The sequence below is a fragment of the Labrus mixtus genome, chromosome 21 (genome assembly GCF_963584025.1).
Source record: "Labrus mixtus chromosome 21, fLabMix1.1, whole genome shotgun sequence".
Classification (NCBI taxonomy): domain Eukaryota; kingdom Metazoa; phylum Chordata; class Actinopteri; order Labriformes; family Labridae; genus Labrus; species Labrus mixtus.
In genome coordinates, this window is record NC_083632.1 from 2,701,865 (window position 1) to 2,724,641 (window position 22,777).

The window sequence follows — 22,777 nt, forward strand, 5'->3', positions numbered from 1 at the left end:
ATCTTGCCAATCATCTTTTCTAAAATATATTCTTTTGTGTTTTTTTAACCTAAAAAATGTCACATAATACGTGAATATTTATCTTTTTCATGGTAGAAATGACATAAGATTTTATTTTTTAAATGACACTTTGAAAAATGTAAAGCCTTTATTGTCATTGTTTAACAGGATATAACCTGATTAAGAAAGCTAACCCTGGTTGGTGCATAGAAGTTAACTGTATGTATAACGTTATGTTAACATATTCCATACAAAAAAAGACATTGATTTAGATTTTATTTTCAATTAACATTTCTATTTCTAAGGTCTATTTTTATATTTGAATTTGTTTAATTATTTCACGACTGCTCTAATAATTAATCTACTTATTTTATAATCTAATACTGATTTAAATGTCTTTCATGTTGTTAAACTGCAGGTGCATCTGATGATCATCCTGTAGCTGCACTCTCATCGTTGAGCCATGGACCAATCAGAGAACGGCACTGTCGCACTGCTGTCCTCTGATTGGCTGAAGGCAGTACCGGGGGGCCGTTCCATCTGAAAGGCACGCGCGCGTGAGTTCACTCATGTTTACATTTGTTACGTCTTTCCCCTCAATTCAAGACTTTTTGACGCCCGCGAAAACAACAACATTTAAGAAAAAGAAAAGGCTTTTCACTTCGTGTGTCTGTGCGGGAACAAGGAGGACACCCTTTCATTACGGTAAAGTCAGGTTTGAGTGTTTTTTTCAGTCGTTTAAAAAATGACTGTCTAAAGTTTCTTGCTAGCCAGGAAGAAGCCAGCATTCCGTTACCATAGAAACAGCACTGTACGTATAGCATATATGCTAGCTCTAAGTTAGTGGGTGAGCTACGAAGTTTGATTTAGTGATAAAACTCCAAAGATATTGACTAACCCAAATATTCAGACATTGTCGCATAATGTAAAGCTTTATTAATTTATATGTGAAGGTACAAATTAGACACGTTTTGCTTTATTTTATGCGCTGGTGTTATGCCGAGAATTGCATCCCTGTTAAAAATGCGTCCAGCTTTGCGGAAGTATTAGAAAACGGTAGAAATCGTATTCCTGGGGAGACATAACCATTACCCCCCCGTTAATATCTGACTCTGAAGTGTCTGTAGTGTAGATTTGAGGGTGAAAGCAAAAGATTGAACTATAAGGCTAGATGCAAAATTCTGCAGTGTAGTGTCTGACATATTCTGAGATGGATGCAATTCTCGTCACAACACCGACTCTCAAGAAAGGACACGTTTTCATCTTGAGAGCTGTTTGTTTGTTTGTTTGTTTGTTTTATTTGGATCCCCATCAGCTTCAGCATAGCGAGAAGCTCTTCTTCCTGCAGGTCCGCAGTTTATATTGTGACAATACATTTTACAAATTCATATTATATATTATTCTTTTCACACTACACAAAACTTCCACAACATTTCTTCAATAACTAAAAATAATAGACAATTTACACAAATGAACAAAAGAAACAGACAAACACAAAGGCTCCGTCTGATTTGCAGCATCTAAGACACAACATGGTTACACAAAAAAAGGCCCAGTAGTTCTATCAGTACTGACTAAAGTTTCTCCGTAGGTCTTTAAGACTTCTTTTAAAACTGTATACAGTGCTTTGTTGTTTAACATTACTTGGGAGTGAATTCCATTCCAGCATTGTTCTGTATGTTACTGAACGTTGAGATGCTGATGTTCTTGATTTAGGAAGAGTAAAACAACCTCCCTCCTTCTTTATGTTACAGGATACTGGTTAAATCTTTTGAAACGTGTGGAAGCAGTTACGAGCTATGTAGCCTACTTGTGCAAAAAATTACAATATACAACTAGGACAAAATATTCGGTAGCATGTAAAGGTCATGCACCTTCTCAGATTAAGGTAATTTGAGTTTTTAAAAGTACCAAATAATGCAGACAAATGTATGAATATTGCTTTTCTATAACGTCTATTTTTCTGGTATTGTTGACAAGATTGTAGGGTATGGTTTTTACCTCCTGGTGTTATTAATCATGTGCATATTGGCTTTTTTTTGCACGTTTGTTACCTTACAATGTTACAATGTTACAATTCACTTAGCAGACGCTTTTATCCAAAGCGACTTACATCATAGAGTAGGTGCAACACTAATCCATTCATACACCGCCACAGTAACAATGCGGGGTTAAGTGTCTTGCCCAAGGGCACATCAAGCATGTTGCTCAGCTGGGGATAGAACCCTCAACCTTTCGGTCGAGGGGGGACGACTCTACCAACTGAGCCACATTATTTATTACATTAGAACATATTTATTGAAAAATAAATATGTTCTCTTTACTGTTACAGCTTTTGCAGGTACTACATGAGGAAAATGATGATTATAGAAGGAGTCTTGAATCTTCAAATAGCTGATCATATAAAGCAGAATAATAATAAAAAACCTTTCTAAACCATTAGGGAGGATTGCGCATCCAGTTAACAAAAGCTGTACTCGTTTAAAGACAAAATAATCCACTAAACAGGGTTCTTATTAATAACACACCTGGGACAATTTGTTTTCTTTCATGGATAAAAGCAGGAGTGCATAATCTTTTCCCACCCACGTTTAATGTGTCTATAAAGTACACCACTGTCACATTAAATTATAATTGCATTGCTCTGTAATTGTATGAGAGCTCATGTTGCTCATGAAACTCTCTCTCTCACACACACACACAAAAGGTTTGCACAAACACACAGACATGACATTTAATAATTAAATTGAGTAGCTGATATCAGTGTTGGAAGATTAGCCGGTGATCTTTAAAGCATCATAAGGACAACAAAAGGTAGATAAGTGAGTGTGGAAGAGTGTAGGATGTCAACTACTGATTGATTAATGTTTGATTAATCAGGAATTATTTCAGCACTAGATTGTTGATTGTTATAATCCCTTCAATATTATCTGATTGATTATACCTGGCTGTTTTGACAAACAGGACACATGTTTGTCTGCTTCGTGTTTCACCAACATTTCCCCTCCTGCCTGTGCTCCATTTTTAATGTCTGCAATGGAAGGCTAAGCCTCAACAGGAGGTACTCCATTTCAACTTGGCTAAAAGGATAGATGTCCAGCCTGTTCAACTGCAACACACAACTCTTTTCAGCACAGATTTAAATTTAACAACTTGAGGTGTTGAAAAACACTTCTCCTATTTCAGTGGACAAATATCAGGGATTATCCCTCTGCGCTCGCTCCCTGCTGAGGTCTACGGCTCATTCTCTCTCCATCATGTCAGGAGGGATCAGGTGTTTTGTCCCCTCACCTTCTAATTGGTCACCAGATCCACCGCTGGGCCTGTTGCTTGAGTGTGTAAGTCAATCTGAACTGAGCCATCGTTGTGTTGATACAAATCTACTCTGTTTTTGTGTTGTTTTTTTTCAGAGGCAGACACTGCTAGTGGACAAGATGTGTCTCGTTGGTTCGTCTGCTGAGGAGTGTGACAGCATTAAAGGGCTCTTGAGACCAAGATTGTTGCATTAAAGAGGTGACAAAGAAGACTGACAGGGACGGCAACATTGTTGTCACAGATGTGGGCTTAACAGTGCAGGTGAGTAAGCGCAACGTTGGGGACTTTAAACTTTGCTCAATAGAACTTTGGCCATTAAAAAAATGTGTACCCTTATTAAGTCAACACCTTTCATCAACAGCTTCAACAAATGCAAAACTGTAAAGTCTTCATCAATGTATTAGCTTTATTGATGATAACTGGGTTTACTTAAAAAACATGCAGCTGTTGGTTTTGCCTAAGTGAAACACCATTGATTGTGATACTGTAAGTGCAAAAAATTTAAAACACACGGTGTAGTGACACAAAAGAAAATAAGCTGATAGTGACTTTATTTACATTTATAATAATTCAAGAAATGTATGAACTGTGACGTTTATTGGACTCCATATCAAATATGCAAACCAGCCTTTCTATTTTATTTAGTTTCAAATGGAGGAAATTGGCAGTTTTTAAGACAGTACACTATACTTTTGGCTTTAATTACTTTTAAATAGAATTTTTGTTATTGCACTTTTATATGGTAAAGTATTTATAGCTTTGAAAGTGAGTGTTTACATTTGTAAGACAGTGTACCGTACTAAGCTGCAGGTTTAAAAGGGCCCATTTTTCACAGTTTTGAATGTTTGCCTTTTCTTTTTGTTAAATTTGAATTATTAAGTTGAAAGCACTTAAATGGAGTTCATTAAATAGCTTGTATTTGAGTTTAGCCTCGCAGTTCGTTTCGAAGGCAGACTAGATGATAGCTAGCGCCAGCTTAGCGTGTCACGCTACAGTCTGAATTTTAAATGAAATCATGTAATGACACTGAGCGGTTAACAAAGTCTTTTATATCAAATCCAGTCATTGTTCACAGAGGACAGGCAATACAAAGGTGTTATTCATGTACCTGTTGTTGCTGCTGCACACTGAGGGATAACCACAGAGAAATCCTTCACAGGTCTGTAACCGTATCTGGGCTGAGGTCAGCGGGGCGTCTCGGCCCGATGTAAAGCTCACAGTTCAGGGTCAGGATTATCCAGATCACTGGATCAGAATACTGTTACCTGGCACCGTAGCCTCCCACAGACTATCTGGGGTGTCCCTCCTTACTGACACCACCACCACTCTTTTCAGTATTCTGTCACAATCAGAATTAACTTGAACTCACCTTCACCCTGCAAGACACCAGATAGGCGGCCGAGGTGAACAGCGGAGACGCTGCTGTGACGATTACCTGCAGACAGACATAAACAGAAGTCGAGGTGGAACTAAACTCATTCATTTGATTTCTGTGAATTTTATTTTAAAGCCATGGTAGCTGTGGGGCCTTAAAGATAACATTGTTGATCCGTTGTACCTTTGCTTTTGTCCAGACTGAAATATCTTAACAACTCTTAAATGAATAGCCATAGGATTTATTCCAGACATTCATTGTTCCCAGGATGAAACCAAACAACTTGTTAGGTGCAGCTATGAAGTTTGCATACCGGGTTTAGAGTTAAATGTTTTAACAACTATTTAGTGATCTACCTTTAAAGATTTATTATGCTCCAGATAAGACACATATCAAAAGATAAGGCTCTCATACAACACTACAAAATCTGAACCGACCCTTTTATTCATCCCCATTTGAGATCATTGTTTACTTCTAGATCGATGACCAAAATCTGTAAAACTAATGAACTAGCCTCAGCTGTGCTTTGTGTGTTGAGTGCTAATCCACTAATGTCGGCATGGTAACAAGCTATGGTAAGCATTTTGCAAGGTCATTAACTTAATGAGCATTGGGCATGCTATGATTAGCACTGGCATGATTGGACATATACATCTTGCATACTTGTTTATTATTTACTCATTAGTAGTCACTGCTTACTAAAAGTCATAGTTACATCAAAGAGAAGTTAGCATAGAACATGTAAACATTCTTAACCTCTCTATTCTAACAGTAAGATACTTCAAATTTAACATACAGCCAGGGACCCAGGAACAAGAATCCATTGAAAGTTTCTTGTCACCTCTCACAGATTTAAAAAAATAAATAGAAAAGAAAAAAATCTAAAATATTACTGTCTCTATGCAATTTGACCAGAATTCAGCTTTAATTATTTCAAAAATTCTACATTAAAATCTGCTGAACATTCTCAGAGGTACAGCCACTGACATCAGGAACAAGAATCCATTGAAAGTTTCTTGTCACCTCTCACAATTTTCTTTTTTAAAAATTAAACATTTCTAAAATATCAGTTCTCTATGCAATTTGAGCAGAATTAAACTTTAATTATTTCAAAAATTATATAGTAAAATCTGCTGAAAATTCTCAGGACTACTGACACTACCAGGAATTGTCAGAAAAAATGTACAACACGTGCTACATTAGAAGTGACACTACATTAAACATACTGAAGACATGTTGTGCTGTAACCTGTCACAGGAAAATATAAACATGAGGACAGGTGTGTTATTTATCACGGGTTACATGATAGAAGTAATGTACCTTTTCTCTCAGAGTGGCTGAAGAGAAATATGATCTCTAAAAAGCTTAACGCATATTAACTTAACATGTTTAATGACGTATGTTAAAGACTGCTTATAAAACTAAAGACACTTTGAAAGACTAAAATCAAACCTTTAAGAACGTGAAGGACAAGATTTTTTCACGGTTATCAGTATTTTGAGTTCTTCACAAAGTGCTTAAAGTTTTCCTTTTGTGTCAACAATTTGTAAAGTAGTACAATCTAGGCTCTGTTTGTTATTAGTGTTAATTCCCCCTGGCTATTTTTTGCATAATTTGTATCCGTGCTGCCACAATAACTCTTGAATGGGGCTGTGCTGACAGCCAGAGCACTCACCTGATGAGAGAGATGGAAACATGAGTCCATGCGCGCACCAACAGTGTGCACTCGGCTCTAAGCTGTGGAGCACATCACGTTGAAGACATAACATTTAAATGAGAGTTAAATGGCACATCATACAATGTTTTATTTTGTTCCCACAGCTTCACAGAAGCTTTTTGCATTCTTTGTGTTGTGCTTATCCAGGATGGGTCTACCTGTGGACAGCCCAGACAGAAACGATGCGCATAAATACGAGCAGCACGGAGATGGGGAGGGGGAGGGGGAGGGGGAGGGGGGTGAAAGCCAAAGTGAAGCCCGCATCCACATGCCCCCGCCCGTCAACCCGAAGAAGAGGAGAAAAGGCAAGAGAAGGTACTTAACTAGCTGGATCTCCTACTTTTGCACTCCTGCAGTCATTACCCGATGCAGGTACATTATGTCTGAGCACCCTGTCAGTTATGATTTTTATCACTTTGTCCTGGAGGCTCTTAAGTTTTTCTTTCCTCGCTCGTCCTCATCATTCTGAATGGGCATATAATGAGGCGTTTAGGGGACCTTGCAGCAAAGCAGATGTCTGTCCCTCTCTCTGTCTCTCTTCTCTTCCAGATGACTGTGGATCAACCTCACCAACTGCAAATATGAAAGTGGTACGTTTGGATAAAACACGACCGAGCATAATGTCCATGATTCTTTTAAACGGTACACAGAGATAAATCAATCTGCACTCAAATCATGTAGAATAAAATCTTGGAGTAAAACAGAGAACATATTAGAAAGTGGGAAGTATTAGATACACTATATGGCCAAAAGTAAACTTTCATCCTAGTCCACATTGCATTTAAGACCCATTCAACTCACACACACAGGTATTCCCACTAGAGCACACACACACACAAAGACAAACTATATAATGAAAATCACACCTTGTTTTCATTTAGTGTGCCCCTCCCACCAGCTCAGAACCGTGACTAGAGACCCTCAAGAGTGACGCAAAAGCCACATTCATTGTAAATTTCCCCCCGATTATCTTATCTTATCTTATTCCGACCTGGCCGTTCAGAAACGAGGTCACATTAGAAAAAATCCAACTTGTATCCGATGTATGATTCCGTATGAATATGGGCTGTGTCTGATTTTAAAGATCAGATTCCCTGTGACTTGTGATGTTCAAATTAACTTAACAAGAATCTGATCTCAGTTACATATGTGAAATTTTTTTATTTGGGTCACTTCTGTCTGCAGTGTGAATATAGCCTATTGGTAAAGACCAAAACCAGAGGAGTGGAGGATGTTGTGGAGATACTGAACAATTACATAAGGGTGTAAAGTTCCACATTTTGTTGGCCATGTAGTGTATTTAAAAAAGTACCAAATGTATAGTCCAGAGCTCTCATAATGCTTGCTGTTTGTGTGTCTCAGTGCGCCGTGCTGCTCGCAGATACGGCCTGAGGGAGTCAGTGGAGGGTGAAGACTGGACGCTCTTCTGGACAGACTGCTCCGTGTCTTTAGACCGTGTGAAGGACATGAAGCGGTACCAGGTATTCCACTCAATTTGCTCGCACATAAACACACTCGACACATTAGTCGCATCGTATTTGAAGACTAATTAAGCCGAAATCCAACATACAAATTAAACAGAAAATGAAGCGTGTGGGACTCGTCATTCTGCTCCGTCTATTTGTTATATTCTAAGTTGTAATTTAAATTCTTCCGCTCAATAGGCCCACTCACTGATTAATAAAAAATGTAGATATCCGCTGAGATTATGAGGCTGGGTTTTTTTCTTCAGGGCACAGTATTCATGGCTCATAACAGTTCTTCACCTCAGGTAATCAATTTGTAATCTAATTGGGTAATGCAGTGCGGGGACTTTTCAGCTCCAACGATTTTTTTCCCCTGAACATGAAATTGGAATTGGTTTTATTTAGTCATATCTCACTTTGGACTGTTTGAAAAAAAATACTAAAACGTCAGACATTGTACCTGTGGTTCACAGTCGTCATATGCTCACAGATTAATTCCCTTTGTGTGCGTCTGTTGTGTCATTTCCAGAAGATAAATCATTTCCCAGGGATGAGTGAGATCTGCCGCAAAGACTCGCTCGCAAGAAACATGAACAGGATGCTGAAGCTGTTCCCCAAAGACTATAACATCTTTCCCAGAACGTGGTGCCTTCCTGCAGAGTCGGTTTGCACGCGTTGTTGTAATTTTGTCTTCTCTTTGTGTTTATTTCTTTATGTATTGACTTCTTCTTTGGTTGCATTTTGCAGCTACAGTGACTTCCAAGCTTTCACCAGGGCCAAAAAAAACAAAACCTACATCTGCAAGCCAGATACGGGTTGCCAAGGAAAAGGCATCTTCATAACCAAATCAAGTAAAGACATTCAACCTGGAGAACACATGATCTGCCAGGTTTACGTCTCAAAGGTAAGGGTACATCACACTGCTGCCCACAATGCACTTACAAAGATTCAAACACAGGTGTAAGTTCAGCTTGTTTTTCATTCCATTCGCAGCCTTTGATTATCAACGGGTACAAGTTTGACCTGCGTATCTACGTGCTGGTGACGTCATGCAACCCGTTCAGCATATTCATGTTCAAAGAGGGACTGGCTCGCTTCTGCACCACCAAATACAACGAGCCGACACACGGGAATGTGGTGAGACTCTGCAATGATTTGTGGAAGCACACTGAACTAAATGAAAAGGTTCAGGGATGTAGATTTTTTAAATACTTCAAGTGCATGACCAGTCGGAAATGTTGACCTCTGCAAGTCTGATCCCAAAAGTTCCTGTTCTTTTGGAAATTACCGTACTACGTCCGAGCAGGAACTCTTTTTGAGGTAAAATAACGTCCCTGGAATTGAATTAAGTCCCTTGTTCTCCACGTGGTCCTATTCCCTTGTAAAAGCTCCTGAGGTGCATCTTTTGGGGCGCCTGTGCATGTTGGTGCACTCGCCCCATGTACAGTACAGGGGCCTCCAATCGAGCAGCCCAGGTTCCGTCTAGTGGCTCCTTTCCCGCTTGTCATTCCCCACTCTCTCTCTGATTTCTTTCTCTATCCACTGTCCATCTCTAAATATATGCATAACCAGCCCTCCCCCCAAAAAGAATCTTCTGTAAGTAAGATATTCTAAATCTGCGATAATTTGATAACAGGTGATTAAAAACGGTACAATCTCCACTATTTAATTATTCACAGTATTGATAAGTGACAAAGACCACCTTCATGGAGGTTAAGGTCCTCAAAGTGGGCGGCCCTGGTTCAAATCCCACCTGTGGCTCCTTTCCCGGCATGTCTTACCCTACTCGCTCTCTCCCTGACTTCCATCTCTATCCACTGTCCTGTCTCGCCATTAAAGGCAGAAAACACCCAAAAATAAATCTCAAAAAAGCTGACAGTCAAATAATATCTGCAGCATGTAAGATAAAGTTTCTGTGTTTCTGCTAAGCTTTTCAGAGAGTCTGTATATAATCATCGTCCCACTTTGTCTGTCTCATGTCAGGACGACGTGTGCATGCATCTCACAAACTACTCCATCAACAAGAACAGTGAAAACTTTGTCCGTGACCAGGACACTGGAAGCAAAAGGTAAATAAACATACAATTTCCTGTCATGTCGTCTTTCTAACAAAAATCTAAACGTGTTGTCGTCCCGCAGAAAGCTTTCCACCCTGAACAAACTCTTAGAGTCCATCAGCTGCAACACGGACAAGATGTGGAACGACATCGAGGACGTGATCATAAAGACGCTGATCTCCGCTCACCCCATCCTGAAGCATAATTACCACACCTGCTTCCCCAACCACACCACCGGCAGCGCCTGCTTCGAGATCCTCGGCTTCGACGTGCTGCTGGATCACAATCTCAGACCCTGGGTGCTGGAGGTGAAAAACAAAGACCCCCTCAGTTTGACAATCTGTGAATCAGTTGTTAAAAAGCTGATTTTCTGTTTGTGTTTCTAAATCGTTATCAAGACATATTTAAGTTTATTCAAATATGTTTTCAACACCTTTTTTTTTTGTAGCTTTCTGAATTAAAAATAAATACTTTTCCACACTTTGAACTTTGAATGTCAGCTTCGGGCTTCCGTAGTTAATCTAGAAAGTCACAATCCTCCTCGACCTCTGCTCCATTTATTTTATTAATGTTTGTTTCCAGGTGAATCACTCCCCAAGTTTTACCACCGACTCCCATCTGGACCGCGAGGTGAAGGACGCGCTGCTCTACGACACTCTGGTCCTCATCAACTTGGGCGCCTGCGACCGCCGCAAGATAACCAAGGAGGAGAGACGCAGGGTGAAGGACAGGCTGCAGCAAAACAGCTCCAGAGAGGCCAGGTAGGGGATCTGTCACATGCATTTATGATGTGATTTTTTTTTTTCCCCTCAAGGTCATTCCCACCTGCCTGAATGTTGTTTCTGCCACCAGGTCGGAGGAGCTCCGTCAGTGCCAGGCAGCCACTGTGGAGCAGATGGAGAGGTACGAGGCCAAACACCTGGGAGGCTTCAGGAGGATCTACCCCCAAGAGGGAGCAGAGAAATACGACAAGTACTTCAAACACAGCAGCTCGCTCTTCCAGGATACGGCGGCGTCCAAGGCCAGAGAGGAGTGTGCCAGGTGAACTTTAAACACAACGAGCAGAGGCTGTTTGTGATGCTGATTCAGTTTTTCTGTTACTATCAACTGAGTATGTTTGGGTTTTGGACAGTCAGCCGAGTACCTGAGAATTTTAAATGTTTTTTATTCAATCTTTTCATTTAATAAATTTTTTCTCACTTATTCAACAAATGTGTTTGGAAAACTGTGTTTTATGTAAAGGTTTTTGGGGCCTTTATTTAGAAATCAGGGGGAGAGAGTGAGAGATTGGGGAAGGACGTGCAGGAAATGAGCCACAGGCCGGATTTTGAACCTGGGACGTACCCTTTTTAGGACAACAGCCTCTGTACATGGGGTGCACAAACTACCCAGCCCCGGAATAACTGTGATTTAACCTACAGTTTGACAGCATTTTAGAAGTACATCAGCGTTTATTGGTAGATCATAATATACTTGATCATACTGTATTTTGTTCTTGGTTACATTCCATCATTGAAATAATAAGAAGGGTGCAGCTAGAGGGGATCAACTCTATAGTTTTTAATGTTTTTCTTTGTTTAGTTTTTTTTTAGTTTTAAGGTTATAAAGGGAAAATGGGATGTAATTATTTACCTGTTATAATTGTTAATATCATTTTGCGCACATAAACCCCTCAGACATGCTGAATTTTCTGTCTTTAGGCAGCAGCTGCAGGAGCTGCGTCTGAAGCAGGAGCAGAACGATAGAGACCAGAAGGGAGGCCGGAGGAAGGACCTGCAGGGGGAGACGGCGGGGGAGGGATCCAAACCACAAAGACGAACACAGACACAGCCCCAAAAATCAGACTCCGACCTGCAGCCGGTGAGGCTAAAGATGCAGATTTCTACATGTTACCACAAGAGGGAGCTAAGCAGCCTCTGCCCCGTGATGAATGGTTCATATTCTGGCTGACCCCCTTTAGAATAAATGTACTTTTACACAATTTAAATAACACTAGAATGATATTCCTGCAGATCATTTTTATTTAATGCCTCTCGTTTCATATTAAAATATATTTTATTGTGCAGACAGGAGAAACAAACAGTGTTATCAAGGTTATTCACTGACAGTAATTGGAAATATATCGTTCAGCCACAAACATTGAGGCAATAAAAACAAATTGAATCAAATGTTTCTCTGCAGCCGCCTCTGTCCAGTGTGCCACTGGATCCTGAAGCTGCAGAGGTCCAGGAGGTAAAGAAGCAGCAGGAGGTGGAAGAGGAGGAGGAGAGAGAGGCGGACGAAGAGGAGCGGGAGCGGCTGGATGCTCTGCTCCGGAGGAAGAAACTGTTGCAGGACCTTGGTGTGGTGGATCAGATCCGCCAGCTGCTGCAGGTCCAGAGGAAAGGAGGGCGGGTCAACAAGGACGCCTGCAGCCACCTGCAGAGCAAACCGGCTCATCCGAGACCGCAGAAGAGCAAGGTGAGAACACACACGTGTCCAATATGAAGACACCAATTACCTGATTTGTCATGGTTTGTATTTGTTCAGAAGATAATTTCTCTTTTCAGCCTCCAGTCAGTCATCAGTTTGTTTCCTGTTTTTCAGTTTGATTCGTTCAAACAGTTTTCCCAACGGACGAAGCCACAGCCCTTCAGTCAGATCTCAGGACAGGTACTCCATGACATCACACTTTCAATCGACAATTTCTTGAATCACAAAATCTTCTCATTTCAAAGAAAAAAGGATCATAATTGTGTTTCCTCGAAATTTCAGCTATCCAATCCCTTGGGGTGAAAAAGTAATATTGGGGTTTTGTCATGATTTATTTATTTCTTCTGTTATTGGCTTTAAAAAGAAAATCCCTCATTCTGTGCAGATGACAGCAAAGCATCAGCAGAATTATGATGTGAAAAATATCGTCTTTAAAAAATGACCTACCTAAAGAAAAGCAGAAGAATTGAGAACATTTTTCAGATTCCTCTGAATTATTCTCTGAAAGTTATTAGATTTGTCGTAATTCTATAATATAATATAATAATACAATAATGTCTTGTATAATGATGTAAAAAAACTCAGTCACAATTTCCAGGCATCAAAAATGTCTTTTGTCTGGCCGAACACCCAAATCTAAAGACACTGAACAAAGTAATTTATTTAAAAAAATATATATCATAACAAAAAATGAAAAAAAGCAAAACAGCAAAATGACATTTTTGTAATGGCAAAATCAGAGAATTTTTTTAAAGGTTTATTTTTGGGCTTTTTATGTTTTTATTTGATAGTAAAGTGAATAGAGATGGAAATCTGGGAGAGAGATAGCGAAAGTGGGGAATGGCATGCGGGAAAGGACCCACAGGTCGGACTGTAGCCTCTGTCCATGGGGCGTGACCTAACCGCAAGGCCATCTGCAGCCTCAAAATCAGAGACATTTAGCTTGAAAAAGGAATTAAATGATCAATAATTGACATTCTTTTGTATTTTTAATGACTTATCTATGAGACTGTAATCACTGGAGCTTCAAATTCGATACCTGATTTTATGCAAGTTCAGCACAAAATACTTTATTAGAAAGAAAAAAAATTCTAATGTTTGTCTAACTGTTTGTTCTCCGAGAGGTCAAGCAGAGCACGCTGTAATCTAAACGCACAAGTTAAAATATCCAGTCTTTGAGCATTTTTTGTGACTTTTAAATATGTATTTGTAAATTGTAAAACATTTTAATGAGCGATCTGAAACCAGACAATGAGCCAAATCATGAAATCAACAAATTAGATTCCCGTTGTGATCGGATGTAATCGTCAGTGATTGTGTAACTCCTGAAGGACATTGTGGAGAACGTCACAATAACAATAACCTGCAGCTGATTTAATGATTTAACGAAGCAGACTGAAATAAGACATGATGTCACACCGCTGTGTCGCAGCAACTTCACTCCCACATGACTCAGCTCGGCGTTTGGTCCTCCACGGACCAGAGGAGCATGAACGCCTCCGGCTTCCTGCAGAGCGAGGCCGAGAGCCACAACAGACCGGCAGAGATGAGCAGGACCTTCAGCGCCCAGCGGGTACACTGGCCAGGTAAACACACCTAAACACACCTGCAACACCACAGCGGCTGAAGGGAAGGTCGACTACAGTCTAATGTTATGAATGTTTCCTTTTTGTTTTTTCACCAAGATTCAGGGAAAAAACAACCTTAATGGATTTTATCTTACCTGCACAAGCAGTTTTTGCTTCTTTTTTTTTGCACCTTTTGTTTGAACATATGTATCTATAAAATGTTTGTTCCCCTAAATTATGAATACAAATTTAAATATAAGAAAGTAAACAAGTTTTCAGTGAAGTGTGATGAATGCAGCCATCACTCGTATCACCGTAGAACATTTTTGCATACTTCTTCACTTCACTGACTGACATCAATTTATTAATTTTTACTCTAAATTTAAATAAAAAATATGAATTCTTGTTTGTAGCAGCAGCGTAGAAATATTTATTTTATGTCTTTTCTTTCAAATAAACAAATAGGAAGAAAATTCATCTGAAATTATTTGTTTGTACTCCACCATGTTTAAAAAAATATATATCATTATTGTTTGTGTTTTGTCTTATTTTGCTTTTAACGGTTGTGAGATTTATGTTTGATATTTAAAAAATCAGGTTGCGGGGAGCGTAATAATTCAATAAAACAACTTAATTAACTCTTTATTCTCAGGTCAGACAACAACATGGTCTGTTAAGTTTTCAAACTAAACGTCTTCATAGCCCGATTGTCTTTTTAAACTCCTGTGTCTGTCTCCTCCTCAGCGGCGGGCGGGCCTCTCTCTGTGAGGCAGGACGCCATGAGCAGCTCCTACACCACCGACGCCAGGTCCCGTCCCGGCATCCCGCTCATAAACAACGTCCCGAGAGGAGGCCTCCGCTGCAGCTCCCTCGCGTCCCACGACCCCGCTGCCCTGCAGAGCCTGCTCGTCGTCTCCGCCCGTGCCCCCCTGGTCCGGAGGCCTGGCTTCTCTCACATCGTAAGAAACTCCTCCCGCAGAGCCCCCCAGTACGGAAAAGGCCAGTGACCATAAACCAGGAGCGAGGGGGCGGTGGGGGTGTCTGGATTTAATCCGCTCCTGGATTAAGTGGAGCTCCGGGACGGGAGGAGAGCTAGAGGAGGAGAGGCCGTTAAAACTGTGAAAACACACAAACACACTGTGCCTGTGATGGAAGTTTGAACATGAATTTTATATCTACTCCTGCAGTTCACGCTGCCTGCCACAATAAAACCCTCCAGCAGAAACAACACAACCCACTGAGTGTGTGCTCACATGTGAAATATTTACCTCTGAGGGTGAATTATGTCACAAAAAAAACAACAATTTAGTGCCAAATAAAAGCAGAAAAGCCTGATTTTACACCACAGGAACTCTTCCTTCCTCTGTCCCTCATTTCTGACTTTAACATCAGCTGAAGCTCTGCTCATTAAACAGAATGCCAGTTAACATTTCCAACCTCATTGTACCATAACCTGAGGGATATTGAAATATTTAAAGGCCTTCTGCTCCCTTTTTCCTCACACATTTATTTTTTTGAATTCCTGTATAGTTTTTTTTTGTTTTTTTGCACTGATGTTAATAAAGCATCTTTTTTTTAAATGTTCTTCAGTTTTAGTTTTCAGTCTCTACTTTTTATTCAGGATATGTTTGTTTATTATTTTTGGATAATGCAGGAATTAAAAAAAGTATTTTTTAAGTCTCAATATTTTCTCACATTTTTATTTTGTTTTTGTTAGAATTAGAGTTTTTACTGTTTGCTAAGTAAGGTCGCTCCTCTGGTTTCATTCTGCAGCTCATCACTGAGATAAAGAAGTCGTAAAGTTTTACAACATCCGCTGTCTTTTGTTCTGCTCACAGACTGAAGACAAATCGAGACAAAACTTTCAAATGATCAACGAAATGATCTGAGCTGCTGCTTCATCCTATTGGACAATAAAACCCTGCACGTTTAATAAAGAGTTCACACCGAGCTGTACAATCATTTAAAAATACACACAGACGCATTACTACATAAATAAAACGCTGTAAGGATTCGTTAAAAAGAAGCGAGCTGAAGGAGTGTAATCGTGAATCTAAAGCCTTTAAATTAAGCTTCATAAATATATAATTAAAATGTAAATGCATCTCGGATTTGAATCGAGATGTTGTGTAATATTCGTCCTGTGATGCTGAAAGGCCTCCGCCTGCAGAACCATGAAGATATTTGAGTAACAATTAAAAAAACACAAACAGGAGTGTGTGCAGGCCTGCAGAGAGAAATCAACAGCTCTGAATAAAAGGCCTTATTATGTTATTAGTTTGTATTATTGTGGGATAAGATTCTTAAACATTTTAATCAATTTATTTATTAAGAATTCTGTCATTTCTTCAAACTGAACTTTCACATTTTAAAGACACGATGATCCCGCTGTGAGTTTGTATCTTTGGAGGTGAAACCCAGAATCAAAACGGAGGAGAAACGAGCTGCATTCAAGGAATTTATGGTTTTATTGCGTCTATAAATGTCGGAAATCCTCTTAGGGAGGGGAAATCAGCAGCATTCAGACTGAAAAGGGCTTTTTTTTTTTAAACAAAGAAAACGGAAATTAGACGAAAAGAAATAATAAGAAATCAGATTTAGAATAATGTGTAAAGGTTTGAGACGTCTTTAGTCTGTGGTGGGAATTTAATTTTGCCCTGGTTTTCTTATTCAAAGAAAAAGTTGGTGATGAAATGAAGTTTTTGTGAGTTTAAAATCCCCTCAGGACTCAAATCTTCAATCTTCAAGACTTTAATCTCCTGCCTGTGCTTTGATCAAATTCAACTGAAGGGAACAAATCCTCCAGTTTGAGATCACAAGAAGAAACGTCTTTAATGCTGAAATCTCATTCTGTGGTGTTTTGAGGATTTGTTATGGAGGTAAGTGAAAGGTAAAGAAGCAGTTACGGAGATTTGAAGTCAGAATAGTCTGAATTAACCCCCCCCCCCCCCCCCCCCCCCCCCCCCCCCCCCCCCCCCCCCCCCCCCCCCACACACACACACACACACACACACACACACACACACACACACACACACACACACACAGTAAACAACAAGAAGCTGTACAGACCTTCAGTGCTGGAACAGAACCAGGTGCGCATGACGCACAATGTCACCCTCACACTTCCAACATCCTCACACTTTCCTTTCCTTTCCTTCCCGCTCTTCTTCTTAAGAATCCTGCTTCACATTTACACATCTCAGGCCTCGGATATAAAATAAAGATGGCGATGAGAAAGCGCGTCTAAAGCACAAAAAACGGCGGCTGTTTATGAGAATTTACAACTTTGCTGTGGAAGTTTACGACTCGCGCGGCTCTGGGATTGGTTGCTGGCGGTCATGTGGACAGCAGGAATGGGAACTTATTTCCCATGAGGTTATATTGCAGCTGCTGTTTTTCCCCCCCGCTCATTCACTTAACACTAGTAACACAACCTTTTTCTTGGATCTTTGTATGTGCACTGTTGTTGTTTTTTTGGGGGGACGTTTGATGCTGTTTACGCGCGTAATTTTTTTATCCAAAATGAGGGCAGAGCGCAGCCTCCTCTCTGTGTGCGCCATGTTAATGTGCTGAAAATGGTTTCTGTGTGCGTGAAAATGAGGGATCATCACACTCCTGGATGCCGGGGATTACTTTCAGGACATCACTTGAGCAAAGTGTGGGGGAATTTGTGTTGGGAAAGCACCGAGAGGAGGAGAGAGAGAGCGTCTTCTGCAGGAATGGCACCCACACACAGCTACATGATGGATTATCAACAAAAGGTAAGGGCACCGTGTTTCTAATACGCCGCCGATTAAGTCAGCACAAGTGCGCCGCTGCAGCGCTGTTGTGGCTGGACTGTCACTGTAGGCCTGCTGTTTAGATTTCAGGATATAAGATCATCAGTCTTTTTAAGAAATGGAGAATATCCAGCATCCAAAGCGTCTTTTTTCCCCCACCTGCTCTGTGGGATATTCACACAGTCTGTCTGTTTGTTTTTAACCCGTGAGGTGCTGCAGCGCCTTTAAAAGAGGACAAAATTCTGCTTTTAATTGTAGTAAATAATCCAGTTTAATCCATGTTGGAGGCCTACAGGGTGATAATGATGTTATATAATCAAGACGGCTGCAGGGCCTGACAGGCTCGAGTCTGCTGATGACGATGTTGATGATGATGATGAAGGACAAACAGGCCCATGAGCTGATGCTAAAGCTTTTCTTTTTAACATTTTTTAGCAAAATCGACTTCAATTTTAATCTCTTATCAAATCCGGTTTATTAGATATTCTTTAAAATCTTTGTTTCACGCTGAACATCGTCTTAGAAGTCCTTCGAGTCTGATATCGCGAGGCTCCTTCTCGAGCTGTTTCGCAGTCTCTTTTATCCAAATATTTTAAAATCTTTGCACAAATCTTCGCCCTGCTTTTGGCTCCTTTTCGATTTCACGAATATTGCACAGCCTGGCGTGACTGCGTGGAAACATTTAGTTGTATTTCTGTCGAGTCTGCAGTGTTTTTCTGCCTCCTGTTTGCTGCTTCTGCTGCTGCGGTTTTTTTTTTTTCGTCCTGAGATGTGAAAACGTTGGATTGTCTTTGAGTCGGTATCAGTGACTCTTGTTTGTTTCCAGATGTGAGCAGCAGCTGTTATCAGCCTCCTGCAGGGCTGCGGCCTGCTGCAGAGACTGGGATGTCTTACTCTGCTGAATGCAAAGATTTTATTTTAATACAAGCCTTTTGATAAAAATGTTTTTTCGTACAAATGTTGATCCAACACAGATATGAAGGCCTACACATCCTCCGCTCGCAGGATAGACGAAAACCAGATTTTTACATTTCATTCTACCAAACTCTCTTAAAAAATAAATTAAATTTAGCAAATTCCCATGCAAAACAGTGCCACACATTTTTATAATCACATGATTTATTTATTAAATGAAACGCCTTATTTCGTTCTCGTTATTTATTTATTTATTTATTATTGAGCATGGCGACTTCAAATAGAGCAAATTAAAAAGGTAAAAATGATCTTTAAGCGTTTTTAAGTATCAGAGAAATAAGATAACATTTGATTTTAAGATTTTAAGAGATTATTAAGGACGAAAATCAAACATCAGTGTCGTTTTTATGAGGTTAATAAATGTCTCTAACCGCAGGATTGAAACTCAAAATAAAGGTTATTAGTTATAACGAGCAAGGAGGGGAAATATGATGAATGCTGTGAACAAAATAACAAATAAAGAACATTAAAAAACAACATATTGATATCTGTAATGAAGCATGATGAGCTGCTTATTGTTTCTTATTCGTTGAGAAGTGACTGAACACTCATCCTGCCTTCTTTCACACGTTTATACTCACTGCAGGTTTATTTCTTTAAATGGCTTATTCGTTCCCATTGATCGCGAGGGGATGAAGGTGTTGAAGGTGATGATGATTTTCTGATTAGAAGCGCGTGTCCTCACTCCATGCTCCTCTGCACGTCCTCGTGGACTTCACAGGACGAGCTCGCGCCCTTTAAAAAGCACAAAGATGAAGATTATTGACTCGTTTCTGTCTCATAAATTGATGCTGGTTATTATGATTTCTGCTTGTTGTTCAGAGATACAGTTTATTAGTTTATTGAGTTGATTATTGACTCAGGAGGGAGGAGAAGGTTGGCGATGGAGGATGAGGATGAGGGTGAGGGAGAGGTGAGGGAGGGGGACGATGTTCGCTCTGTGTTCGTATTTGTGCGTAAATGGAGATAATGCGCAAAGTGTTTGGCATTTCATTCGTTTGTCCTTTCTGGTTTTTGCAATATGTGTGTGTGTGTGTGTGTGTGTGTGTGTGAGGGGGAGGGAGAGTTTGTGCACATTGCAGAGCTCCAGAAGTCCGTGTGTGTGACAAAAAAGTTATCAAACAAACATCTTTTCTTTCTAAATATATGTTTTAATTTTTCGGTTCTATAACGCATGTCGTGCGTAAAAGCCCGGACAGGCTGGAGCGCTTCATTTCGATTCACCGGGGACCCCTGCGCGCAACAAGAGCCCCCCCATGGGTGCAATAGTGCAAACACAGGCTGCGGTGATTGGCCAGAGGTTGATCAGATGGTACACTTCCCCTCTGTATTCAGTGGCACCTCGCAGCCCCCCCTTTCAGCAAAAACCAAATCTCGGATAAAGTAATGGCAAAACCACTTGGACTATAAAAGACAACAAATCATATTCCTCCGGAGTATATACACCCCGTTGTCCACCCAATGAGTTCCTATTTTGTTAACTCAACTTTTCCCGTGTCTCTACCGGGAGGACAGGACTCTCTCCTGGGTCAGATACCGTTATATTCCTCGGGATACACCGATCCGTTAAGACACTACTCCAACGCGGCCACATATGGAGCCGCCAACATGCAGGACAAGGTTTACCCCGCGTCCTACTACCAGCAGACGGGCGCAGCAGCCGCCGCGGCCATCTACGGCCGGGCGAGCGGCGGAGCGCCCTGCGACTACAACCCGGTCGGGACTTTCTACAAGGACGCGGAGGGCTCCTGCGCTTTCTCGAGCCGCGAGGAGCAGCCGCTGTTTGTCACGCAGGAGCATCAGCAGCGTAAAGCGGAGTGCGCGGAACAGGCGGTCAGCATGAGCAGCAGCAGCAGCAGCAGCCTCGACGACAAGTCCTCCACCCTCATCTACCCGTGGATGCAGAGGATGAACGCCTGCTCCGCCGGTGAGTACCACCACTCGGATCTCACGTTTTTCTCTCTCTGTTGTTGTCACGCAGCCCTGGAGGTAAAAAAGAATCCCGCGCTGCGTGATGGAGTGATCGTCCCAAAGCCTCCTCTCACACACACAGTTTACCTGTCAGCTGTGCCGAGTCTCTGACACTCACACTGATTTTAACTTTACGCACAGAAACATCAAAATAATCTGATAGTCACTGAGTTTGAGATGATCGTTAATGGATCTTTGTGCTTCCTTCAGGGCTTCGGCTGCTTCATCATCATCATCACATAGATACATACGCGCACACACACGCACACACACACACACACACACACACACACACACATGCAGACTTGGCCTACACCACCCGAGCTCCAACTTAAAGCCCTTAATGTTACACTTACTCATAGAAATGGAGCTTTTTCACGTTTTTGAGCTACAGTAAATATTTTAAAAACACCCTGAGTAGCTTTTTAAAGCTTCACATGAAAACACAAATATCCTAATTTGATTGCTTTTCTTCATTTTTGTACATTCTGAGTCTGAAAGTACATCTTCACCCTACAGTAATACAACAATACACTGATGTGACAACAGAGGTTAGGGTCACTTTTACGCACAAACTTCCGGCACAGTACAGTGTACATACATACACACACTGGAGCATCCATTAATGACATCATTTGGCAGGTTTTGCCAATAAAAATAAATACAAAGCTCATTATTAACTCACTGTAGTGTGTAGCATGGGTATAACTAACAAATATGATTGACTAATCTTAATAATTTATAGAAAATATTCCTTAAAAAACAATCAAATCCATTGTGTGCCAATGTGAGGCGTTTACGCACCACAGGAAAATACTGTAATTTGAATATAAATAATGTTACGTGTTTAATAAAGTACAGTTGTTTACATTATTATATTCATACACAATAAAAGATCATATTTAAATGTTAAAATATTGTAAATTTCAGTTAAATTACCACTATGTTGTATTTTTTCAGACGTACGCCTTCAGATTTCAAGTGCACTGTCAGGTAGATTTTCTTTTGCACTTTGGTAAAATCCTCCATCACGAGTATTCATTATTAACTGATGATTTTTGGATGTGTTTTGTTTTTTGTTTCCAGGGCCGTTTGGCAACAGTGGGCGCAGGGGCCGACAGACCTACACCCGCTACCAGACTCTGGAGCTGGAGAAGGAGTTCCACTTTAACCGCTACCTGACCAGGAGGCGCCGGATAGAGATCTCTCACGCCCTGTGTCTGACCGAGAGACAGATCAAAATCTGGTTCCAGAACCGCAGGATGAAGTGGAAAAAGGAGAACAAACTCCTGAATCCCTCAAAGACAGCGGAGGAGGAGGAGGAGGAGCAGCAGCAGGCGGAGAAAAAGAGCTAAAAAGGACACTGAAGAAAGAGGAAAAGAGGGCACGTGTGTGTGCGTGTGTTTGTGTGCACACTCCTGAAATAAAATCATTTCTTTGTAGATAAAGTGCCATGTTAGAGATAGAGACTTTATTTCAGTATGTGCACGGTGATAATGTCTGCATTAGGTTTTAAAATCTGTCCTTGTGCTCGTGTGTTTATTTAGGGGACTATGCAAAAAAAAAAAGAAAAAAACCCGCCAAAATGTAAATAATGTAAGTGTTTAGTTTTTGAAAATGTTGTTACCTCATCTACTGACTTTGTTTGAATTGTTTTTTTGTCCCCTCATGGCATTAAAAAGAAACTCTCTGATGTACATCTTGTGCTGTAGTTGTTCTCGAATAATATTGAAAAAAAACAAAAAAACAAAAAGAATAATAATATTATTAGTGTATAGGCTTTGTTGTTTACAGCTGTGCCATCCACATTTGTACAGATGTTACATGTTATTTATTGTTGTTCATTCACCATGTGTTCAATGCACATCTGGATATTGTGTGCAATATTTTGTTTAGAAAAATTGTACATAGAAATAAAGGCTTTTTGATGTATATTGGAAAATCTTGTGGCGTCATTCGTGCTCAAGGAAAACATCCTAATTTTAATATGATTATTTAATATCATATATGGGGGGGTTAGGAGTCAAAATAAGCAAATAAATCGATATAAAAAAAAAGTTAAATAAAAAGATTATAAAT

The 22,777-nt window shown here is 40.4% G+C and overlaps 2 protein-coding genes across 5 annotated transcripts; both read left to right on the top strand.

Annotated features, from left to right (window-relative positions):
• Positions 1 to 546: 546 nt before the first annotated feature.
• On the top strand, positions 547 to 15,902 carry ttll6 (tubulin tyrosine ligase-like family, member 6). Of its 3 annotated transcripts, none has more exons than XM_061027947.1 (17): positions 556 to 705; positions 3,411 to 3,576; positions 6,555 to 6,721; positions 6,959 to 6,997; positions 7,770 to 7,888; positions 8,403 to 8,533; positions 8,621 to 8,777; positions 8,867 to 9,010; positions 9,857 to 9,942; positions 10,013 to 10,238; positions 10,513 to 10,691; positions 10,783 to 10,971; positions 11,631 to 11,790; positions 12,112 to 12,390; positions 12,517 to 12,582; positions 13,835 to 13,988; positions 14,715 to 15,902. In XM_061027947.1, the coding sequence occupies exons 3-17, from the start codon at positions 6,556 to 6,558 to the stop codon at positions 14,975 to 14,977; spliced, it is 2,358 nt and encodes a 785-aa protein (XP_060883930.1). In that variant the 5' UTR covers positions 556 to 705; positions 3,411 to 3,576; position 6,555; the 3' UTR covers positions 14,978 to 15,902. The 3 variants fall into 3 exon arrangements, with proteins under 3 accessions (XP_060883932.1, XP_060883930.1, XP_060883931.1); XM_061027948.1 differs by having other exon boundaries at positions 13,859 to 13,988; XM_061027949.1 differs by lacking the exon at positions 14,715 to 15,902 and having other exon boundaries at positions 547 to 705; positions 13,794 to 13,982.
• Positions 15,903 to 19,823: 3,921 nt separating this feature from the next.
• Positions 19,824 to 22,632, top strand: hoxb6b (homeobox B6b). 2 transcript variants are annotated; one of them, XM_061027953.1, is made up of 3 exons: positions 19,972 to 20,654; positions 21,659 to 21,691; positions 21,785 to 22,632. In XM_061027953.1, the coding sequence occupies exons 1-3, from the start codon at positions 20,189 to 20,191 to the stop codon at positions 22,051 to 22,053; spliced, it is 768 nt and encodes a 255-aa protein (XP_060883936.1). In that variant the 5' UTR covers positions 19,972 to 20,188; the 3' UTR covers positions 22,054 to 22,632. The 2 variants fall into 2 exon arrangements, with proteins under 2 accessions (XP_060883937.1, XP_060883936.1); XM_061027954.1 differs by lacking the exon at positions 21,659 to 21,691 and having other exon boundaries at positions 19,824 to 20,654.
• Positions 22,633 to 22,777: the final 145 nt, after the last annotated feature.

Bases quoted from the DNA above. Each gene is read 5' to 3' on its own strand.
- ttll6 (XM_061027947.1), top strand. From the start codon at position 6,556: ATGGGTCTACCTGTGGACAGCCCAGACAGAAACGATGCGCATAAATAC. The intron at 9,943-10,012 runs GTAAATAAACAT...GTCGTCCCGCAG, and splicing joins CAGGACACTGGAAGCAAAAG to AAAGCTTTCCACCCTGAACA. The intron at 13,989-14,714 runs GTAAACACACCT...TCTCCTCCTCAG, and splicing joins CCAGCGGGTACACTGGCCAG to CGGCGGGCGGGCCTCTCTCT.
- hoxb6b (XM_061027953.1), top strand. From the start codon at position 20,189: ATGAGTTCCTATTTTGTTAACTCAACTTTTCCCGTGTCTCTACCGGGA. The intron at 20,655-21,658 runs GTGAGTACCACC...GTATTTTTTCAG, and splicing joins GATGAACGCCTGCTCCGCCG to ACGTACGCCTTCAGATTTCA. The intron at 21,692-21,784 runs GTAGATTTTCTT...TTTTGTTTCCAG, and splicing joins GATTTCAAGTGCACTGTCAG to GGCCGTTTGGCAACAGTGGG.